This window comes from Zingiber officinale, chromosome 2B (genome assembly GCF_018446385.1).
Source record: "Zingiber officinale cultivar Zhangliang chromosome 2B, Zo_v1.1, whole genome shotgun sequence".
Taxonomy (NCBI): Eukaryota; Viridiplantae; Streptophyta; class Magnoliopsida; order Zingiberales; family Zingiberaceae; genus Zingiber; species Zingiber officinale.
The window spans coordinates 11,765,589-11,788,434 of NC_055989.1; the positions used below are offsets into that span (position 1 = coordinate 11,765,589).

The 22,846-nt window shown below is 34.1% G+C and overlaps 2 protein-coding genes across 4 annotated transcripts; both read right to left on the reverse strand.

Annotated features, from left to right (window-relative positions):
* Nucleotides 1–515: 515 nt before the first annotated feature.
* LOC122045295 (protein phosphatase inhibitor 2-like) lies at nucleotides 516–4,040 on the reverse strand. 3 transcript variants are annotated; one of them, XM_042605451.1, is made up of 5 exons: nucleotides 3,850–4,040; nucleotides 2,032–2,088; nucleotides 1,519–1,631; nucleotides 1,240–1,398; nucleotides 516–972 (listed from the first exon to the last, which is right to left on the reverse strand). In XM_042605451.1, the coding sequence occupies exons 2-5, from the start codon at nucleotides 2,034–2,036 to the stop codon at nucleotides 812–814; spliced, it is 438 nt and encodes a 145-aa protein (XP_042461385.1). In that variant the 5' UTR covers nucleotides 2,037–2,088; nucleotides 3,850–4,040; the 3' UTR covers nucleotides 516–811. The 3 variants fall into 3 exon arrangements, with proteins under 3 accessions (XP_042461385.1, XP_042461384.1, XP_042461383.1); XM_042605450.1 differs by having other exon boundaries at nucleotides 1,519–1,634; XM_042605449.1 differs by lacking the exons at nucleotides 2,032–2,088; nucleotides 3,850–4,040 and having other exon boundaries at nucleotides 1,519–1,699.
* Nucleotides 4,041–12,421: 8,381 nt separating this feature from the next.
* On the reverse strand, nucleotides 12,422–21,717 carry LOC122048988 (adenylate kinase 4-like). Its single transcript, XM_042610493.1, has 6 exons — nucleotides 21,603–21,717; nucleotides 16,974–17,119; nucleotides 16,767–16,886; nucleotides 16,482–16,649; nucleotides 14,922–15,011; nucleotides 12,422–12,874 (listed from the first exon to the last, which is right to left on the reverse strand). Exons 1-6 carry the CDS (start codon nucleotides 21,715–21,717, stop codon nucleotides 12,776–12,778), a joined length of 738 nt encoding a protein of 245 aa, XP_042466427.1. The 3' UTR covers nucleotides 12,422–12,775.
* Between the last annotated feature and the right edge of the window lie 1,129 nt (nucleotides 21,718–22,846).

Sequence of the window (22,846 nt, forward strand, 5' to 3'; positions counted from 1 at the left end):
TTCTTCCCTGTTGCAGCAATGAACATTGAAGATATGATCATTGATGCTTTAACCACCTAGCTTGACTACCAACCATATTCCATGCTTTTGGATCGATGTTGCTAGCTGCCTTTGCTATGTTAGTGCACTTTCTCCATCCTGATGATTACTCTGAGTCACGAATGACCTTAATCACTATTAGACAAGTTCAAAGACCTGCTAGCAACGCTAGAACTCGATAGTATCTCTGTTCTGGTTTGTGTCGATGAAGTTGATATAGGCTTTCAAGCAAACTCTAGAACAACACTTTCATATTAAAAGTCAACTACAAACTCTTAATTAGATGTGAAGTAACATTGCTATAAGATACAAAAAACACTTGCAATCAGGAACAAAAACTCCAACATAAAATTCTGTTATGATACTTTGATATCAGAAACTAAAGGTTAATTCTCACCATCTAATCTCACAAAAGTTTTCTTGTATAAGAGAACTTATGCTTATGAAACATAGGATGAAGAATAAATTCACAGAAAATGAGCTTTGAAAGGTACAGACTCTGGCTTCGGTACCTTCTAAATAAGCTTTAGTTGAACATACGATGTCAACACAAACTAATCACAATATCAACCACCTGTTCCGGAACAACTGACACCATCTCTTATATGTAACAGAGTAACAATCTGAAGCACACAAAACAGCTCAAACTTTGAGCAACACAATGTAATATTTACCACATTAACAGTCAAGCAAAATCCAGTAGGAAGCTCCATGCCATCAAATACAATTATTCCTCAATGTCATTGATCTCGCATTATGTCATTTACCTGTGTCAAACTATTGCCTTGGTGTATTCTTTCTGATTATGATCTTCAGTTGCTTTGACATCTGTGAGGGATCCTGACCGTATGAGCTCCTTTACCTTCCGAAATTCATCATAGTGAGCCTTGCGATGCTCCTTGAAACTTAGTCTTGATTTATCCATTTCAGAATCTGATAGGAACGAACAGGAATATCACATAGTTCAGATACTGATATATTTCCTCATGTAATGCATTTCAGATGTTATGATGATATAAAGGATGAAAAAGGTTTCACTTTTCTTTATATTATAATGTTCTTGTTTGTTTTCGTCCACTCCTGGTCTACAAAGAACACTAAAAAATTAGGATTTTCTCTAGGTTTTCTTTCGGAACGCGTTATGTACAGATAACACAAAGAGATGAAGTCTACGCAACTACGAGATGATAAAGATCCAACCTTCATCTTGCTCCATGGCATTAGTTTCCACTCCCATAGATGTCCAAGCACCATTCTCAGAAAAAAATTTCCTTGAAGAAGACGAATCATCTGAAGTGATACCCATAGCTTCTTCCTTTTCCAAGCATTCATCAAAAGCTCTTCTTGGCGATAAACAAGCTGCATTACCAATGAATGAGTTTTAAGCATCTGAAAGTTATTTATTCCCTCTTTAACTTGTTAAATAGATATTAGATCAAAGTGTAAGTTGTTTGAATAAATCAACATTTGCGGACTTACCATCATCCTCAACCATAGGATGATAAGGTGTTTTAGGTTCAGTTATTTTCTGCCTCACTGGTTTATTGGCTTCAATTTCATACAAGTTGTCTTCATTCCATCTCACTTGAGGCCTACTAAAAGATATACATAATACGCAACTCTTAAGGTTTATATTATCCAACATGGAGAAATACATAAGTCAGTTTCAGGGGGGAAAAAAAGTGACACCTAACCATTTTTTTAAAAAAAAAAACTACAGAATTTCTAAATTCTGAATCTAGTCATACGTAAAATCAATTTTTCTATGAATGATCACATAGCCAAATTCCTTCTAAAACAGACAAGCATCCTCTGTACAAATAAAAGAAAAGCTAAAAGGTCCTGAATTATAGAATTTGTGAATTTTCAGGCCAGTTGCAATAGCGTCAACTAATTTACGAAAACAATTTTTTGAAATTTTGTTTAAACAGACAACATCTAGCATGGCCAAGACAAAAGAAAAGGTAAATATCACGCATTACTAGTACTAACCTCATTGTCCAAAATAACAGATCTTAGCTACCAGTGAAATTCCTGATTATGTTTTTCCTGTGTATAGAAATACACATGATAAAAGTGTTAACTTCGAACACAATTTAGCAGCAAAAAACTGAATATTTACAGATAGCACAAGCTTAAATTCTAAACCATTTGTTCAGGAATGCATATAGGGAGGTACAAATACAATGATGATTGCATCAGGGGGAAAAAAAAATTGAAGCACACTTCTCCGAAAAGAAATGGCAATACAATATATAGATAGCAGACAATAAATAATCAAACAAAGTTCACAAACTTCTAGAGGTAAATTGGAACATACTAGTAACACAGAAATGAAGCATATTATAATTCAATTATAATCAATTTAAATATGTTTGATGGTGTTAGTCAATAGTTCCCCAAAATTATTTGATCTAGGACAACACCAACTTGTGCCACTATGGTAAATGCCAACATCCTCCGCATCTACACATCTGACGGGAGTAGAATGGAAGAGGCTCCCAAAATCTGAGCATTCACTAGCTTTAACTCAGAGCAAACAATATGAAGGCACATAATAGTGAAGACCTTGTCAGAACTATTCTAAATGACCTTGACAATTGAAGTGATTTATAAAATACTACAGTCAACTCAAAAATCTAAATTCAACCAATGTGAGTAATTATCCCAATGTCTTATCTTAATTGGAAGAGATCGCCGATTACATCATGAACCACAAACCAAACTCAAACTATTGCAGCACGCAAAGCGTAGTTCTTTCCTTTCAATTTCTTCGTAGTAATAGTAATGGACCCAACGGGGCTCGAAAGATCAGTAATAGGAGACATTAAGGAGGTAGTCAAAGAGTTTGACTTTTTACCATCTATCAGTAAGGTTCACATCATAGATTAACCTCATATCAGTAAGGTTCAATCCAGTTATCAGTCACATAACATCTATGCATACACTAATATATTTTCTTAACCATGGATATACTTGCACTTCCAATCCTCTGGATAAAGTTAGCTTCTTTCAACGGCGTGTTAGCAGTTGCACATTATGCAAATAAATCAAACTAGATTAATATACCAAATCTCTTGAACACTTCCATGGTTTGTGTAATCACATAACTGAGTAACAAACACTCTTCATGGTTACATCTTACGAAGAAGACTTAATGAGAGTTCCTTCAAGAAAAACTGGATAGAAGTGGGATCAAACAGGTTTCAATACTCTTCATTTCAAAGATGCTATAACTAGATTGAATGCACAGGAAAAATAAGTAAAATACAGATTACAAGCAAGAAATCAGCATTATCTCTTTATGAATTAGAACTAATTACTTCTTTATAGTCGTCCATAACACATTTCTAGGAAGGTGCCAAAAACAACAATAAAAAACCCCTAATCTTTGGATTAAAAATTAAAAAAAAAGGAAGTGTGACTAAGTATAGGAAGCCATAATTCTAATAGATTAAACGAGCTTCAACTTAAGGATTACAAGACCAATTCAGCAAGAAAGTTCACGCCTTTTAGAATTATCCACGGATGAAAGAGAATTAATCCATGGGTTTAAAAAGAAACAATTTTTTTGATTCCATATGAGGCACAAACACGAAGAACCAGCCAAACCAGAAATCTACCCAGATTAATTTGGCCATTTTGTTTCTTGCAAAAAAAAATAAAAAATAAAAAGTAATCAACCAAATAACTTTGTTCCAGCACATGAATCCAAACAAAACCTAACCATTAGTGATTCCCTAAGGAAACAGAAGACAATTAGGCAAGAATCCAACAAAACAAGAGAATAAAGAAAAGAGGGGAAATTACCAGAGCGACGATGAAGATTCAACGCAGGACCAGGATGGCTTGCTGCTGGATGGTAATGGTGGTACTATTTATGGATCTCGAGACGCGAAATGCTTCCGGTTTTTGAGAAAAGTCAACGAGAGCGGAACAGAGTCGGCTGCCGGCTGGCGCAGCGCAGGACGACGATTGACGAAAGAGGTCGGGCCCGGTTCAGATTGAGTCAATTTTAGCGCCATAGCTCCACCTTAATTTCCAGTTTTTTTTCACAGAGCACCTCGTACTTTCCTTTTTTACAAAGCATGATGCTCTTGTGTTTGTGTGTTTTTGTTAATCTAGATATCAAATTCCTAAATCATCTACCGATAAATTTGAAAGTGCTTTTCACAATTCACCCAATAGCTGACCTCACAATTAGGGATGATAATTTTCTCTAGATCTTATATTCAAGGAGAGTATGGAGAGATTTTTTTAAATCCAATTAAATAATTAGATAATTGAGTAAGATTATTCAGGTAATCAAATACGTAAACGGGTCTACTAGAATACTATCCATACTCGACTTGAATACCGGCTAATTATTTTAGTTGATGCTTAATATATTTTTATTGAATATGATTAAATTAACAGTAGATTATAGATATTTAATCTGTTCTTTTAGTATTTTAGTTTTAAGATGTTTATAATTAAATGTAATAAAAAATATTAATACATAGGATATTCATTTCTCTGATAGATATGAGTATAAGGTAGATATTCGATTCCTGATAAATTATGAGAATGAAAATGAAAGATATAAAATTGGATCTAAATCCAATCTATTGCTATCCCTCTTCACAATGGAAAATATTACACATTTTTTCCTGTATTCTTTCTCACTCAAATATCCCCGTTAATTAATTATTTTTTGTTAAAATATGTAAAATTTAAATCTAGTATTGTTTTGTTCTTATTTTTAATAGGTAAATCTATCCCTTTTTTTAAACAAAAATTTAATATATTTCAATTACTTCAACCTTTTGGTCAAAATTATTAAATTCATTAGACATCAAAATATCCTAAAATAAAAAAATAAGATTATATTTAAATTTTACACGCTTTTAAAAAACATTTTTTCAAAAAAAAAAAACAATTTGATTTATATAAATGAGATAATAATATTTAAAATAAGAGAAAAAAATGATAATTTTAGTTACCTTTATTGACTATCTCTCCTGAGATAATCGGTCCGGTCTCATGGAAGTTTTTCATCGGCCATTAAGATAAATCAGGAAGTACAATATCCTTTAATTGTACCCTCTATTTAAAAAAAAAAAATTCTATAAATATATAAGTTCAAATTATAAGGACAATATTTAAAACGAGAGAGATGTAGACAAGATGTCATTCATAAAATAATCATAAAAAATGAGTTGTAGTTTTTATGTTGTCATCGATTTCAAGCTTTATCATTAAAGTAGAAAGTGTGATAAAATGACATAAAATATATTAAAATAATTTAATTGATTTAAATAATTTGATATAAAGTAAAGGAGGGAATAAAAAAAAGTTTGACAAAGGAATAAAATTCAGGTACTCAATTCTAAATAACTGACATAAACACGTCTTGGTAGATAGTGACGATATCGTGTTTTTAATGAAAACACTGTTTTGACCAAGAAATGTTTAAAAGACCAGGAAACATAACCAGTTTATTTTATAGAATTCTGGAAACGCACACTTAATTTTTAGATTTCCACCCTTTTTCCATTTTATCCCTGTTAATTATTATCGTATTAAAATAAAAAAACGGTCCCTTTACAAAGTTATTAGGTACATGATATTAGTTCTGGATTTCAAAATAGTACCATGTGATACTAAATTTTAAAATATTATTATAGTGCTGAATTTCAAATAACAACATTATGGTATTATTAAAATCTAACACTACACTGATATTCTTTAAAAGTCAACACCATATCAGTATTAATTTCTGAATACAGCACCATAATAAAATAAACAATAAATACACCTTTTTGATAAATTTAAAAATTAAGCGTGTCCTTTGAATTTCCATAATTCTCAATTATGAAATATAACTAATGTTGAAAAAAAATATTAATATTCTCGAGGATTATTTCATCCTGTTAGAAACCATCAAATAATTTTTACTTAATAATATACGGCACAGGTGCTATGGATTGTATATTGTCGTAGGTGTAACCGAGTTAGTATTCAGACAGGGTTTACCATTAATGAAGCATGATTCAATGCTTGATAGGTAATTTAGATTATCTCAGGAAGACCATATTGGTATATTATAAGACTAGTGTTAAAAAATAAGATCAATTTTGAATTTCAAATCGTGTTTTAAACATTATCCTTAAGGCTTTATTTGGTCTATAAATTATGCATCATAAAGATCAAATATCATGTAAGATTAGATGAAACTAATTATTTATACTTTGCACTGAGTAAGATAAATCAGAAAAATAAAGGAAAGGAGAGTAAGAATGTGTTTTCTTTTTCATCCAACTTAGTCCTTTTATAGATAATCAAGCATATCATGATATTGAAATGACTAAAAGTTAGGACTTTTCTTAAAAGTTATGACTTTTCTTAAAAGTTGTGACTTTTCCTTTAAGTCTTTTCATCTATTTAAAATATCCAACAATCCCTTGTCATTTTTAATAATTAAAAACATGTTTTATTCATGGATTACAAAACACATCTTGATAATTTGTGCATCAATAATAGTTTTTTCGATCGAACCACTATCTTAGTGATGATTTCTTATAGTTTGTAAACCATTGTAGTAGCAAAGCTTTAAACCAAAAGTTTATGTAACAAACCACATGAACCATCACACACAGATTTACTTCTTTCCAATTATTATAAATATCATACATTTTGTGTAATGCTACAATCCTTTCATGTATGTGCCAAAGTTTAAGTCCAAAACTTTAATAGATAATTAAATCCTATATTCATATAGGCAAGTTCTCAAATGCCCCCTGCCATTTGTGACATTTTCTGAAACTTGTTAAGAATCACTAAGTTCATACTCACTTTACTAGCAGAAATTTAAACATTTATCTTTGATATAGTGTTTTAACCTTTGTCCAATGTACTTTTCACTACATTGAATCCAAGACTAGGCAATGTGGTAGCGTTGGATTGAGGTTTCCATGGACTTCAATCCCATCTCAACGGAAGTTCTTTCAACTATATCTCTAGTTAATCCTTTTATTAAAGGACCAGCTAAGTTTTCTTTGGATTTAACATAATCTATGGTTATGACTACACTTTTTATCAAGTCTTTAATCATATTATGTCTTACTCCAATATATCTTGACTTGTCATTATAGACCTCACTAGAAGCCTTGGCAATCATACTTATGCTATCACAATATATAGTTATAGGAGAGATAGGCTTTGGCCACATTGGTATCTCATACAATAAATTTCTTAGCCATTCGGCTTCTTTGCTAGCTGCAGCTAAAGGTACAAACTCAGCTGCCATGGTAGAGTCAGTTATGCATGTTTGTTTCTTGGATGCCAAGGAAACAACTCCACTACTTAGAATAAAGATCCAACCACTTGTTAAAGAGTGATCATCTTTATTCGTTATCTAACTAGCATTTGAGTATTCTTCAAGTACTGAAGAATCTCTCTTATAGCTTATACTATAATTTATCGTGGTCTTGAGATATCTCTGAATTTTGGTAACACCTAACTAATATTGCTTGTTGGGGTTACTTGTATACCTACTTAACACCCCTATTGCATAAGCAATATCCGGACTTGTACAAGTCATGACATACATCAAACTTCTTGTCACTTATGAATATTTCAACTGTGATACTATCAAGTCCTTATTCTTGACATAGTCAATTTTAGGGTCCAAGGAAGTTAAAGCCGACTTACAATCATAGTGATTGAACCTTTTGAGAATCTTCTCATTATAATGAGACTGCAAGAGTAGGATTGATCCTTATTCTCTTTTGATCTTTATGCTTAGGATGACATCAGCTTCTCCCATATCTTTTATATCAAACTTACTTGATAGTAATTTCTTGGTTTCTAAGACTTGTTCTAAGTTTGAATCAAAGATCAATATATCATCCACATACAAACATATTATGACACCTTTGCCATTTGAATACTTGCTATATATACATTTATCTGGTTCATTGATTTTAAATCCACTAGGAAGTATTACTTGATCAAATTTTTGATGTCATTGCTTTGGAGCTTGTTTAAGTCCATACAATGACTTTACAAGTTTACACACTTTATGCTCTAGTCCAGGTGCCACAAACCCTTTAAGTTGTTTCATATACACCTCTTCATCTAAATCATCATTCAAAAATATAATTTTAACATCCATTTGGTGGATTACCCATTTTTGGATTGATGCAATTACAAGTAGTATCCTTATGGTAACTATCCTTACAACTGGTGAGTATGTATCAACATAATCAAGACCCTATTTTTGGGTATAGCCTTTAGCTACCAATCTGATCTTGTATTTGTCTACAATTATGTTGACTTTCAATTTCTTTTTGAAAATCCATTTACAAGCCACTGCTTGGAACCAGGAGGTAAATTCACTAGAACCTAAGTATTGTTTGATAATAATGAGTCTATTTCATCATTGATTGTCTCTTTCCAAAATGATGCATCTTGTGATTTCATAATTTCATCATATGTTCTAGGATAATCTTTTGTATTAAAAAAGAAGACTATTTTGTTACTTAGTTCATTTCTTGTACCTTCAACAAGATAAGTAATAAAATTTGAACCAAATGATTTGACCTTCTTGGCCCTTTTTCTTCTTCTTAGCTCAATGACCTCATTTTGGTCATTTAAGTTAGCAATATCATTATTTCTCAAGTCATTATTTATGTTCTTGGAAATGGAACTGAATCTTTGTTCATCAAAGATTGCATCTCTTGATTCTATGATCTTGTTAATTCCTATAAAATCATTGTGTTTACTTACCATGAACCTATATGCTTTGCTATTTTGTGCATAACCTATAAAAATGCACTCTGCACCTCTTTCTGTCAATTTCTTCTTTTTAGATTCAGGAAGTCTCACAATGGATCTATAGCCCCATACTCTTAAGGGCGTGTTTGGTTCGGGGTTATCGCTGATAACCTTAGTTGGTTATCAATGATAGCCTTGTTTGGTTTAAGTAATTGGTGATTCCTGGTGATGCGACATTCCCGCCACATCAGCAATTAGGGAATAGAACTAGGAATCACAAAACCTTGGAAATCTTAGGTTTTCTACGATTCCTGGGTTATCAATATTTTTTTCCAAAATTACCCTTCGAATCTTCCCCAACATTCTCTTAGAGCTCAACGCCCCTCCGCCTCTTCCCCAACAGCCGGCGCCGCCTGCTGCCTCGCTCCGCCACCAGTTCGACCTTTCCCCCACTGGCACAGAGCAATACATCATCGGACGAGGAGATGAGCAAGAGTAAATTACAAAGGACGAGATCTTCTTCCGCCTTCTCCCCTTCGATCTCCTCCATGAGATCTTCTTACCCTTTGACTTCTGCCCAACAGCCGTCACGAGCTCGTCGCAGTCAACATGGGGCTGCATCGATCACTTTCTTTTTTGCTTCCCCTTCGTGGAGATTGTTCATAATCATTCTGTGCTTTTCGAGTACCAATCGAAACTGATTCGTGGGGCGTCGATGGCTTGCGGAGGAGGCGACGTTGCTGCCTGGGAGAAAGAAGACGTCGACGTGGAAAAATTGGGCATGAGGGAGAAGCATAGTAGAAAGGTAAGCATATTAAAAAATTTAATCACATATCTTATCTGAATATATATAAATTTAAAGTATATATAATTAGTTAATGGCATCTAATCATATTTAAAATATATATAAATTTATTTTAAATTTTAAAATTATAAATCAATTTTATTTATTTATTATATATATTATCAATTTATTAATTAATAATATTATAATAATTTAATCTAAAAAATAATCATATAATTGAAGCAGGGGTAATGTAGTAAATGTTAAGTTAGATTATACCATTACTTAGGTTGAACCAAACAAGATAAGGATTATATTTTATTCCCCATAACCTTAGTTATGTGATTACCAAGTAATCATATAACCAAGATTATGTTTGATAACTTGAACCAAACGCACCATAAGTGTTTGAGGGTAGGCTTCCTTTTGTGCCAAAGTTTATAAGGGGTATTAAACTTATTTTATTTGGTACTCTATTGAGTATATAATAAGTTATAAGTACAGCTTCACCCCAAAATCCTTGACTAAGTCTTGTATTAGTCATCATGGAATTGACTATTTTCATTAATACCCTATTTTTCCTATTGGCTATACTATTTTGTTGTTATGTATAAGGCGTGGTCAACTCATGTGATACCAGTTGCCTCAAAGAAATCTTTATCATAATATTCCCCAGCTCTATCAGTCCTTAGACTTTTTATAGAGATGTTACTTGTGTAAGTTCAACTTCTTGTTTATAAGACTTGAATATTTGCAAGACTTGATCTTTAAAGTGCAACGAATAACCATAACAAAATCTTGTGCAATCATCTATAAATGTTACAAAATATTTGTTTCCTCCTAAAGTTGGAGTTGCATGCAAATCACATAAATCACTATGCACTAATTCCAACTTATTAGTTTTCTTTTCAATTTTTAGAAAATACATTCTGGTTATTTTATTAAGCATACAAGTGTCGTATTTTCTATTATCATTTAGTGCACATTTAGTCAAAAGATCTAATTTAATCATGTCATAGATTCTTTTGTAACGAACATGACCTATTCTAGAATGCCATAAAATAATTGAAGACTCAGTCAAGTAAACAAAGGATGCATTCTTATTGATAGGTATAACATTTAGCTTAAACATGTCATTACAAAGATAACCTTTCCCAAAAAAAACATCCCACTCTTAGAAAGCACAAACTTATCAGCCTCAAAAATTAGTTTGAACCCAAACTTATTCAAAAGATTACCCGATACAAGGTTTTTCCTAACTTCAGGAACAAATAACACATTGGTTAAAGTTGTAACTTTTTTCGAAGTAAAATTTAGATTCATCTCTCCTTTGCCCCTTGATGAGTATTGTTGAGGAGTTTCCCATATAGATAATAGAATTTGGATCTTCAATTTCCTTCAAAGACTTGAAAAAGCTCTTATTCTTGCATATGTGTCAGGTGGCTCCCGAGTCAACTCACCTGGTGAATTCTTCATCAACCATGTTGATTTTAGTTATCATGGCTACAAGTGCCTTCTCATCATTGCCTTTGTTGTGGAAGTTTGGAGCATTTTTATTCTTCTTGAGAAGATCACACTCATACTCGTAGTGTCCCTCCTTGCAATGATAGCACTTACCTTTCTTTTTCTTGATTGTGCTATTGTCCTTGCCATAGAAAATCTTCTTCTTAAATTTGCTATTTTGACTTTCTTCTATGACATTCGCCTAAGTGGTTGGCTCCTTGCCTTTGTCATTCTCGTTTGATTGAGGGGTTTCTTGCTTTCTCAATTCTTCTTCAATACGATGAGAATTAGCTAAACTTTTAAGTGAGATCTCTTCCTTTTTATTCTTGAGATTTCTCTTGAAATCTTTCTAAGAAGTGGGAAGTTTATCAATTAAAACAATAAGAATTATTGTCTCATCCATCACCAAATTGTGTTAAGAAAAATGGTTTAACATTCTTTCTAATTCAGTGAATTGTTGCATGATGAGTCTATTGTCCATCATTTTAAAAATAGAAGAATGTTGAGACAAGAAATTTTTTACTTGTGGAGTCTTCTCTCATGTACCTTGCCTCAGAGTTTTTCCCATAACTTCTTGGCGGTTTCTACTGTATGATAGATGTCAAATAGGTTGACCCCCATGACGTTCAAGATGTGACCTCTACATATTTCATCATCCGTCTCCCATTTTTGTTTTGCACGGAGCTCGTCTAATGTGTCCTCTCCTTCATGCGTTGGCTTTGGGTCGTTGAGCACATAAACCACTTTTAGGGTCACCGAGAGGAAATGAACCCTCTTCTTCTAACGGATAAAGTTACCACTATCAAACCTATCAAGCTTAACTATACTAGATGTTAAGTCTTTCACAACACTAGCCATTTTGGGGATAGTATAAAGCCTTAAGATTGTTAGTGTATTACGATTACGAGGCTAGTGCTAAAAAATAAGATCAATCTTGAACTTCAAATCGTGTTTCAAATTCTATCATTAAGACTTTATTTAGTCTATAAATTATGCATCACAAAGATCAAATATCCTGTAGGATTAGATAAAGCTAATTATCTATACTTTACACTCAGTAAGACAATTCAGAAAATAAAGAAAAAAAGAGCAAGAATATGTTTTCTTTTCCATCCAACTTGGTCCTTTTATAGATAACCAAGCACATCATGATATTGAAATGGTCAAAAGTTACAATTTTTCCCCAAAATTGGGATTTTTCCAAAAGTTAAGACTTCTCCTTTGAGTCTTTTTATTTATTTAAAATATCCAAGACCACTCGACTAAGGCGGAATAAATCTATATAATTTTTTCCTCCCTAGAGTATATAAGTAGACCATTCTAGAGGTACCACTGAACTGACAGCTCCATCTTTTGCTACTAATATGTCTCATCTGATAGCATCAACTCACAGGACAACACAATAAAAAGAAGAGATAGAGTCGACTTCCAGCGTTGAAGTTTAAAGAAAAGTAGGGAGGTAACAGCAGTTTTGTAGCTGGAATCTCCCGCAACAATAACTAATACAACAATACAACTCTTGGTTTCAGAAGTTTGTTTATTTAGATCGACAGACAAATAAACAGCCTGAAAAGTTGATGCGATTGAGAACGTTGGCATCAATTCAAATACGGGAATAACTTAAACGAAGAATAGAGCTACATAAAATCAAATGGGCATTGAAGTTAACAGAGAGAGACGAGGTGATTCCTCTTAGGAAAGAGCTTTGTGCACCTCATCGGTGAGTTCTTTGGGGGGATTCTCGGCATGAAGCTGACCAACAATGCCCTTTTTCGAGTAGTAGTCGATAACCTAAAATGCATAGGAGTATACTCTGATCAGAAAACAAAATTGTTTATTAAAACCAAAAACAAGGTTGAACCACGAGGCATCTCCAATGGGAGGTTTTTTAAAGAGGTATGTGAAATGAAAAAATTAGAAGGAAAAAAAACTCTAACCATTTGTAGTTTAAGAGCGATAGTGAAATTTCAAGTATACTCTTTCATCTCGAAATTAATCATATGGGCGAGTCAATAATTAATGATGCGCAAAAAAAAAATGATAATGTAGAATCCATATAAAAGAAAGTTAGGACATCTCCAATGTAGGTTTTTAAAGAGGTTTGTGAAATGAAAAAGCTAAAGGAAAAAAGTTAAAAAGAGCATCTTGAATGTAAAATTTTTGGAGAGGTCTATGAAATTAAAAAGTTAAACAAAAAAAAGCTCGAACCATTGTGGGCATGAGATTTGAGATTTTTAATTTAAAAGTAGTAGTCAAAATTCAAACATGTTTTTTTCTTGAAATTAACCATGTGAGTAAAGCCAATAATTAATTAACAATGAGGTTGGAGGTTTGGCGGGATGTTTTTTTTTTATTGGGAAGAGAGTAACAAGTTTTTATGTCTAAGTTGTGACATATTGAAAATTATAAAAAAAGTTCATTTAGAGTTGATGCCTTAACCATTAGGGCATCTCCAATGGGGGATTAAATTGTTGGGTTTAAAAAATAAACTTTTATTTTAAAATATATTACCATTGGGTGGCTTGGGTTTTTGGTTTAAATGAAAAACTTAGTTCCAAAATTAAGAACTAGGTTTTTACTAAATTTTTGTAGGCCCCATTAATATCTAGTCACAATGTTTGATTCTCTCTATATATATTTTAAATTACAAGCTAAAATAATGGGCTAATAAACCTACTTTTTTAGGTTTACCATTGGTATGCCCTCAGTGAGTTTATAACTTTTGATGTGGGTAGATAATGTAACAAAAATAAACTTACTTTTTAGGTTTACCATTGGAGATTCTCTTATGAATGCAAGGTTTGAGGTTCGTAATTTAAGAGCGATAGCGAAATTTCAAACCTGCTCTTTCATCTAAAAATTAACAATATGCGTGGGGTCAGTAATTAATGATGCACAAAAAGTTGATAATATAGGTTCCACAAAAAAACTATAGAAAAGTTTTTTAGTTACAATGAGAGTGATAGGCTTTTATGTTTTTTATGTGGCATATTAGTGACTACAAAAAAGCTTATAGAGAGCTCTAACCATTGGAGATATCCTTTAGAACATAAATCCTAGGGAATCATAAATCATAAATTTTCACTAAAAATTACAAAATAACTTTTAGCATCCTATAACATATACTATGAGGAAATATCCCATTTCATAGCATAACATGATTGTTCAAGCACATCAGTTATGATTTGTTTTGTTAATTGAAACAAAATTACAAGAACCGACATGAGAGTCATTGTCGTCTAGGGCATCTTCAATGGTTAGAGCTCTATATGAGATTTTTTTGTAGTCTCTAATATGCCACATCAAAAATATAAAAACCTACCATTCTCTCCGGAACCAAAACACTTCTCTATAATTTTTTTATGGATCATACATTCTCAACTTTTTTTTGTGCATCGTTAATTACTGACTCATCTTGTTAATTTTGAGATGAAAGAACAAGTTTAAAATTTCACTATTGTTCTTAAATTACAAACCTCAAATCTTACATCTATAATGGTTAGACTTTTTTTTTTCCAGCTTTTACATTTCACAAATCTCTTTAAAAACCTCCCATTGGAGATGCCCTAAATCCTGTGCTAACAGTAGAAAACAGAGGAAGAAAAGGATGAGTTTAGGTTGTTCTAAAGTAATAGATAATAGGCATTCCTAAGTGATAAATGAGAAATAAAATTGATAATAAGCTATAGTTGATAAATTGTTTTCTAGAGATGAGTATCTCATTGGTGCATTAGTATATAATAGCAGACTAAGTGACTTCTTAATTTATGAGAAACTATGTAACAAATAGTAGAATCAAGGAGATGTTTTAATATTAAAAAGGAAGAAGAGACCATACGGGTTCGGTTTGCCTATGAAAAGATTCAAGCTTTGATTTCAGGACTTCAGCTGTGTCATCTTTCTTCTTAATCAAGGGTTCTCCAGACACCTACAAAGCAAAATCAAGAAGTTATCATGTAATGATACTAAATGAGTCAGGTGCACAATGCTCTTAGAAGCGGAACTTAGGGTTGTAAATGAACCGAACGTTCGTGAATATGCTTGATGTTCGGCTTAATAAAAGTTTGTTGATGTTCGTTTAATACACACAAGATCAATTAAATGAACAAGTTTGAACAACTTATTAAATTAAATAAACAAGTTTGAACACATATGTGTTCAGCTCATTAATGTTCGTGAACAATATTTGTGAACCATGTTTATCAATAAAACTCTTATTCACATGCTAAATATAAAAATAAAGTTTCAAAATGAACAAATAAATTTGTATTATTAAGTTCAATAATCAACCAAACAAGTTCAAAATGTAAATGTTTCAAATAATCAAATAAGTTTGAATTGGGAACTCGATAACATCTAAACGAACCAAGATGTCAAGCTTGAATCAAGTTTAAGCTCATAAAAAAAAAACCAAGCCAAGTTTGAACAATCATTTCAATAGCTTGGTTCATTTTAGGTTTGGCTCGTTTTGGTTACCTTATCAAACAAGTTTGAACACCACAAAGCTCAGCTCGGCTCGACTTGTTTACAACCCAAGCAAAAGGTAGAAAACATAATAGATAGATATGACTACGGAGTGCAGGAAATGAACAAAGAGACTGTAAACAACTGAAATGCAAAAGGCAGGTTTAAGAATCTTGCACCCAAGTCTGCAAGATTCCATGATCTGAAATGTTTCAAAGATAAAACTAGTTTTTTTCAGGTAAAAACTTCTCAGAAAGGGATGATGTGCAAATGTGCAGCATAAAGTTCTTCAAGTTGATAATTCTCAGATAAAAAGGGACCCAGAGATTTCTGAATATACAACTTGGATACAACAAACAACATAGAAATTGCCCCCATAAATCAATAAAAACATGTTTTCTAAGACAGAAAAGTAATGATCAACTCTGTTGATTGAGAAAATTGAGTCATCAAATAGGAAGGTCAAGCAGTTTAGGAGCAAGTTTTGGCAGCAATGATGAACATTTGAACATCCAGAATGCCCCTACTCATTCCAGCAAATTAATGGTTGATGAAGACCCTGAAGAGGACACATTAGATTCTCCAACTAATCTCAAACATTCGTATCGGCTGATCATGTAAATAAGAAGGCTATATAAGGATAAAAAACATGGATTAGACTAGAGGTTTCAAATAAGATGATCGGATTCAATAGATCTGATTGCTGTGAGCTTAAGAATTAGATAGAATATACAAATATCCAAACAATGTAAAATAAGTTGAAAGTAATCTAAAACAACTATATAATAAAAAAGAATGACAAGATAGTATCAAATTTGGTCCAAACTCCACAGAACTGACAACAGAAGAAAGCTTGTGGCAGAAGTAAAAAAAAAAAGAAGAAGAAGATTGTGCTCGATGGAACTATAAGGTAATGATCTATCTATCTGCTTACATCATCGACACCAGGAACCTTTGGAGGAGCAAACTTTGTATGATAAGTCCTGCCACTAGATGGATGGATCCATCTCCCAGTAATTCTTTCCTCCAAAATGGCATCATCAATTGCAAAGTTCAGCACCTTGTCAATCTTGGCACCTTGTTTTGCCAGCATGCCATCGATCTGGGAAAAAGAGAGGAGATTGAAGGGGGGATGGCTAAAACAGGAGATAGTGAAAAACATTAAAATTCTCTTCAGACAGTAAATTCAGCATTGCAGAAGAGCACAAGGAATAATTACTTTTTCTGCTTGAACTACTGTCCTAGGGAACCATTCAAGAATGAAACCCTTCTGGCATGATGGCCTTTTTATGGCCTCATCAATAATCGCAACAACCAAATCCTCAGGAACAAGATCCCCCTGGTATATGAAGAGACAAAGAATCAATAAGCAACTAAAATAACTAAACTTTAACAATAGCAGTATGTAATATTAAAAGAGGTATACCTTATCCATAGCTTCTTTAGCTTTAATACCTAAAGGGGTTTTAGCAGCCACAGCAGCTCTCAACATGCCACCAGTTGCCAAATGACACAAGCAGTATTCATCCTTAATAATAAGAGATTGGGTGCTCTTTCCAGAACCCAGTGGACCTGCATGTTAATATGCCATGAACAGGATCAAAAACTCAATCAAACTTTTTTCCAAGAAGAAAATGGAAAGCTTAATTTCAGCGTTAATTGAGCAGATCCAATAATTATTCTCCATGATCACAAATGCAAAGAGAAACAATAGTATAGCCAGTTGCTTTCAGAAGGATACTGAACAATATAAGGAAGAAGCAAGGAATGTAGATATCATTCTAACATTGAAAAATGGCAAAAAGACTAGAAATTTAAACCAAATGATAAGAACATCTCCTAATGTTCATTGAAGCTCCTGTGCAGTTAATTACTCTTTTAGATCAACATGCAAATTTTAGAATTCAACCCAATAATGTGAAATATTTCTAGATTTAGAGTAATCTATTCAAAAGAAAGTATGAAATACATTCAAAAGTTATGGTACTGGTATTTTTTTTTCCAACTTACCTAGTAGCCTTACTCATACATCTTAGCATTTCTGTCTGTGTTTAATTTTTTTAGTACATAGTTTCTTAATTGTTCAACACTCTAATCCATAAATGGTGCACTGTAATACAAATTTATAATTTTTTCTTCGAATCTAAGGAGCACAATGATCACACAAATCTCTAATACCTCCTACCCATTTTAGTCATCCATTCTTCTTTATCTGATTAATAATATTTTCATCAATATCTCAAACAAATTCTAACAAGTAAAATAAGCCTTTATTTAAAATATCTCATGGAGATTAAATTAATCAACCTAAACAGATCTAAAGAAAGAATTTCAGGTCCAAGAATTGTGCATATGACAAGGCTGCTACAACATTCTTAAATTTATGGCCATTTATGGGATACCAACCTTCATTATTAAGAAACCTTGGAGTTTTATTTTAGAGCCACATAGAAGAAACTATGCATCCGACAATCAGGGGCAGAATTAGGATTTTGATTCAAAGGGAAACAATATCATATATTTAATAAAGTAAAAAAATATAAAATCTTATAATAATAAAACACCACAAAATAATTAATAATTGTATTTATAGCCAATCAATTCATCTTATTGTTAATAATTCAATAATGTAAACATGCTCAAAAGAAATTGAGATCGCAATACAGCAACACACTTCGCTTTATTTTGAAAAAAAGAGACATAATTATTGCACGATACAAGCATCGTATTCAACGATAAAGCGTCTTGCCCCTAAGGCAATGGTGTAGCAGCAAAGTACCTTCTCAATTTCTAGGCATCTAAGGTTCGAGTCCCAACCTCAGCAAATTAACGAATGAATTTCCCTTAATGGGCGGTTGACCTAAGAACGCTGTGCTGATGGGCCGCCTGTTAGCTGCAAGCGCTTCTCGATTTACCGTAGTGGCTAGTGGAAAACTTCCGTGGAGCTGGATTGGTCACCTCCAAGAATAGTCGGTGTAAAGTAGGTACCTGATGCCAACTAAAAAAAAAAGAAGATAAAGCGTCTTGCCGGAGTGCCACTTAGCAATGTATTGGTGGTGTAGCCCCTCGCCAACCGAAACCTCCCAGTGCCGCCAATGATGCTTCACTTACTGGCTCCCTTGAGCGTTGCCCGACCCACCACTATGAGCGAACTGCCATTGTACTTTCCATCCAAAGAGACGAATTGAAGCTGGGCCGAGGCCCACTGGCTAAGGAGAAGCTATGCATCCGACAATCAGAGGCGGAGTTAGGATTTTGATTCAGAGGGCAAAAATATTATTGATGGTATCCGAATTTATCCATGAGCATCCCAAGTCGTTAAAATCTTCTCCCAAGCAATCAATTTTCGGATGCTACAGTAACTATGCTACGGTACCTATAATATAACATCTTACTCTGCATGCCATATTGTTCTCCCGAGCAATCCATTGCTCGAATGCTTCAGAAATATTGCTCGGCTGCTATAGTAATTCTGCTACAATAACATTGTTGCATGTCTTACTCCACAAGCCATATTGTTCTCCTGAGCAATCCATTACTAGGTTGCTACAATAATGCTGCTGCAGTAACATTGCTATAGTGTCTTACTCCACATGTCATATTTTCTCCCGAGCAATCCATTGCTTGACTGCTACAGCAACACTATTACAGTATCTCTGCTACAGAAACAGTGTTGCCACGGCAACCACTACAATATTATTATGCTATAGTACACCAGAAAATTAGTCTCATCTCCTCGAGCAATCCCAATTTCGAATACTACAGAAAGTGTACATACGAAGATATAATGTTCTCGATCAGTCTATTCTGCCGAACAATATCACCAAATGTCTCCGAGCAATATACCCAAGTTCTCCAGAGTAATACAAATATATCTCACTAAGTAATTAGTTGAGTTTTGCTAAGCAGCGAAGTCTCCGAAGCTTCTAGTTGTGAATACATGGCAATCATTAAGTGGATAGGTAAGTAGTGTATGTTAGATCTGGTTACCTTGTTTCGTTCCTCTTGACACGCGGCGATCGATAAATGGATAAGTGAGTAACAGATTGTTAGAGGTTGTGTCTTCACTCATATGGGACAAAGTGGGAAGGACGCGAAGGATCCAACATGGAGATGCCTTTCTGATAGCTATATAAACACTAGGAGAGGTAAGGTATAGACAAGTTGGTTCTCTTCTTCTCGCAAGTGGAGGCGACTCCTTTCCATTAGCTTTCTTCTTCTTCATCTTCTTCTTTAGTCTTCTTTTTCTTCTTTCTTTCTTTGATCGATGACTAACTTGAGTGTCAGAGCGGTCATGCCGGCAAGCCGGCCCTAGCTCTAATCCATGTTACATCTCAAGATGCTTGGATCTCGCTAGGTAGGAGGCTGATCTCACGTTTTGGAGAGGAGCATTAGCAAACAGAAAAAGAGACCATCAATCATATATTTAATAAAGTAAAAATATATATTAAATGTTATAATAATAAAACACCACAAAATAATTATAATTATATTTATAGCCAATCAATCTGTCTTATTATTAATAATTCAATAATTTAAACATGCTCATAAGAAATTGAGATCGCAATACAGCAACACACTTCGCTTTATTGTGAAAAAAAAAGAGAGACATAATTATTACACAATACAAGCAACGTACTCAAGGATAAAGCATCCTGCCCCCGAGGCAATGTGTAGCAGTGCCTTCTCAATTTCTCAGGCATATAAAGATCGAGTCTTAGCCTCAGCGAATTAACGGATGAATTTTCCTTAATAGACAGTTGGCATAAGAACGCTGTGGTGATGGGTCGGTTACGCTTCTCGATTTACTGTAGTAGCCAGTGGGAAACTTCTGTGGAGCAGAATCGATCATCTCTAAGATTAGTTGGTGTAAACTGAATACATGATGCTAACTAAAAAACAAAAAGATAAAGCGTCTTGCCGAAGTGCCACTTAGCAATGTATTGATGGTGTAGCCCCTCGCCAATCGAAACCTCCCAGTGTCGCGCTGATGATGCTTCACTTAGCGGCTCCCTCGAGCATTGCCCGCAAACTACCATTGTACTTTCCATCAGAAAAGATGAATTAAAGCTGGGTCATACAATCAGGGGCGGAGTTAGGACTTTGATTCGGAGGGCAACAATATTATAGATTTAATTAATAATTGTATTTATAACCAATCAATCCATCTTATTATTAATAATTCAATAATGTAAACACGCTCATAAGAAATTGAGCTCGCAATAAAGCAACACACCTCGCTTTATTGTGAAAAAAGGAGAGACATAATTATTGCACGATACAAGCCTCGTACTCAACAATAAAGCATCCTGCCTTCGAGGCAATGGTGTAGCGGCAGAGTGTCTTCTCAATTTCTCAGGCATTTAAGGATCGAGTCTCAGTCTTAGCGAATTAACGGATGAATTTCCCTTAATGGATGGTTGACCTAAGAACACTTTGTTGATAGGCCGCCCGTTTGCTGTAAGCACTTCTCAATTTACCCTAACAGTCAGTAAGAAACTTACATGTAGCCGAATCAGTCCCTTTAAGATTAGTTGGTGTAAACTGAATTCCTGATGCCAACTAAAAAAAGAAAGAGATAAAGCATCCTGCGGGAGTGCCACTTAGCAATGTATTGATGACTTAGCCCCTCGCCAACCGAAACTTCCCAATGCCACGCTGATGATGCTTCACTTAGTGGCTCCCTCGAGCATTGACCGACCCACCAGTGCGAGCAAACTGCCATTGTACTTTCCATCCGAAAAGATGAATTGAAGCTGAGCAGGCCTAGGCCCGCTGGCTAAGCCACACCTCCCGAGCTATGCCTCAGCCCGTCCGATGAGCTTTGCGCTCGAGCCTTCTCTTATTTGGTCAACCGCAATGCTACCCAAGCCGCACGGGGGTTGCTGGTGGTGGAGTTCACAGAAAACACATGCTTCGAAGTCAGATCCCCTTGAAAAACTGGAAGGCGATTTAGCTTGCTGATTCCAACTCCCAAGAGTAAAATGGCCGATGTCCGGCGGTCGAATCCAGTTCAAAATGACATTTTTTTTCTTCTTCAGAAAGAAGGCGGTACCTATAAAGATGAGTCGCTTCTCGGGCTTGGAGGCGCACCTCATGCGGCGGAGCAGCTCCGTCATCAGATCCAGCGAAGTAACGTCCTCGAGAACCACTTTCCCGCCGCTCGCCATCTCCGACAGTCAATCCAGTCTCGACGGCGACGATGAGGCGAATTTATCGATCCAACGTCGTCGAAGATTGCCCCATAGCTTCTTACCATCACCGTCCATTGAAAGTGAGGTACTAACGTGACCGTTCGATTAGAATGGTCAGAAGTAGAGAGAGTGAGATTAACAGATCACCGCCACTGACAATCAATTTTTGTGAATAATCTAATAGCCCATTGTTTATAAAATTTATCAAAGAGGTCCCTCATTTAGATTATCATAACTCATAAGAGCACGTGGTCTCAAATGTATTTATTATACTCTTTTTATTTTACTTGATTTATTTTTCACTATTTAAAATAAAAAATCATTCAAAATATTTATGTGTAAATCTGATAATTGGTAATGGAGGATTATAATCAATTGGACAAGATATATAGTTGATAATTAATAGGGGTGGATTTTCCATCAATTTGGATCTAAATCCACTTTGAAATACTTTATATTAGGATTATCAAAAATAAATCCAACCCATCAATTCAATTTGAGTCGACCCTAAGAATATCTTATTCAAATTAGAGATTTTCGAGTGAATCAAAAATTAATAGGGGTGAATTTCTCATTAATTTGGATCTAAATCTACTTTGGAATCACTTTAGATTAAGAGTGTAAAAATAAATTTGACTCTTTCAATCCCCGAGTCGATCCTAAAAATATTAGGTTTATATAGGAGATTTTTTAGTTTGAATTGAGTTTGAATTGAAAGATTTTTAGATTATGTTAGGATCAAGTTAGATTAGGATTGACTGAGATTGATCCAAAATTTAGTAGATTTTTTTTTAAGGTTAAATTAAATTTTATTATAAAAATTAAGATACTTTTAAACCCACTTTGAAATACTTTATATTAGGTTAAATTTGGATCTAAACCCACTTTGAAATACTTTATATTAGGAGTATCAAAAATAAATCCGACCCATCAATCCAATCCGAATCGACCCTAAGCAGTGGCGGATTCAGACAAAAAAGGAAGAGGGTGCTCAAAGAAGGGAGCGGCCGGAGCTTGTCTTCCTTCTCACTGCCCCTCGAACTGCAGCATACTGGTGGAATTTTCCAAGAACAAGGAGGTGCTCAAGCACACGCCGCTCCCCCCT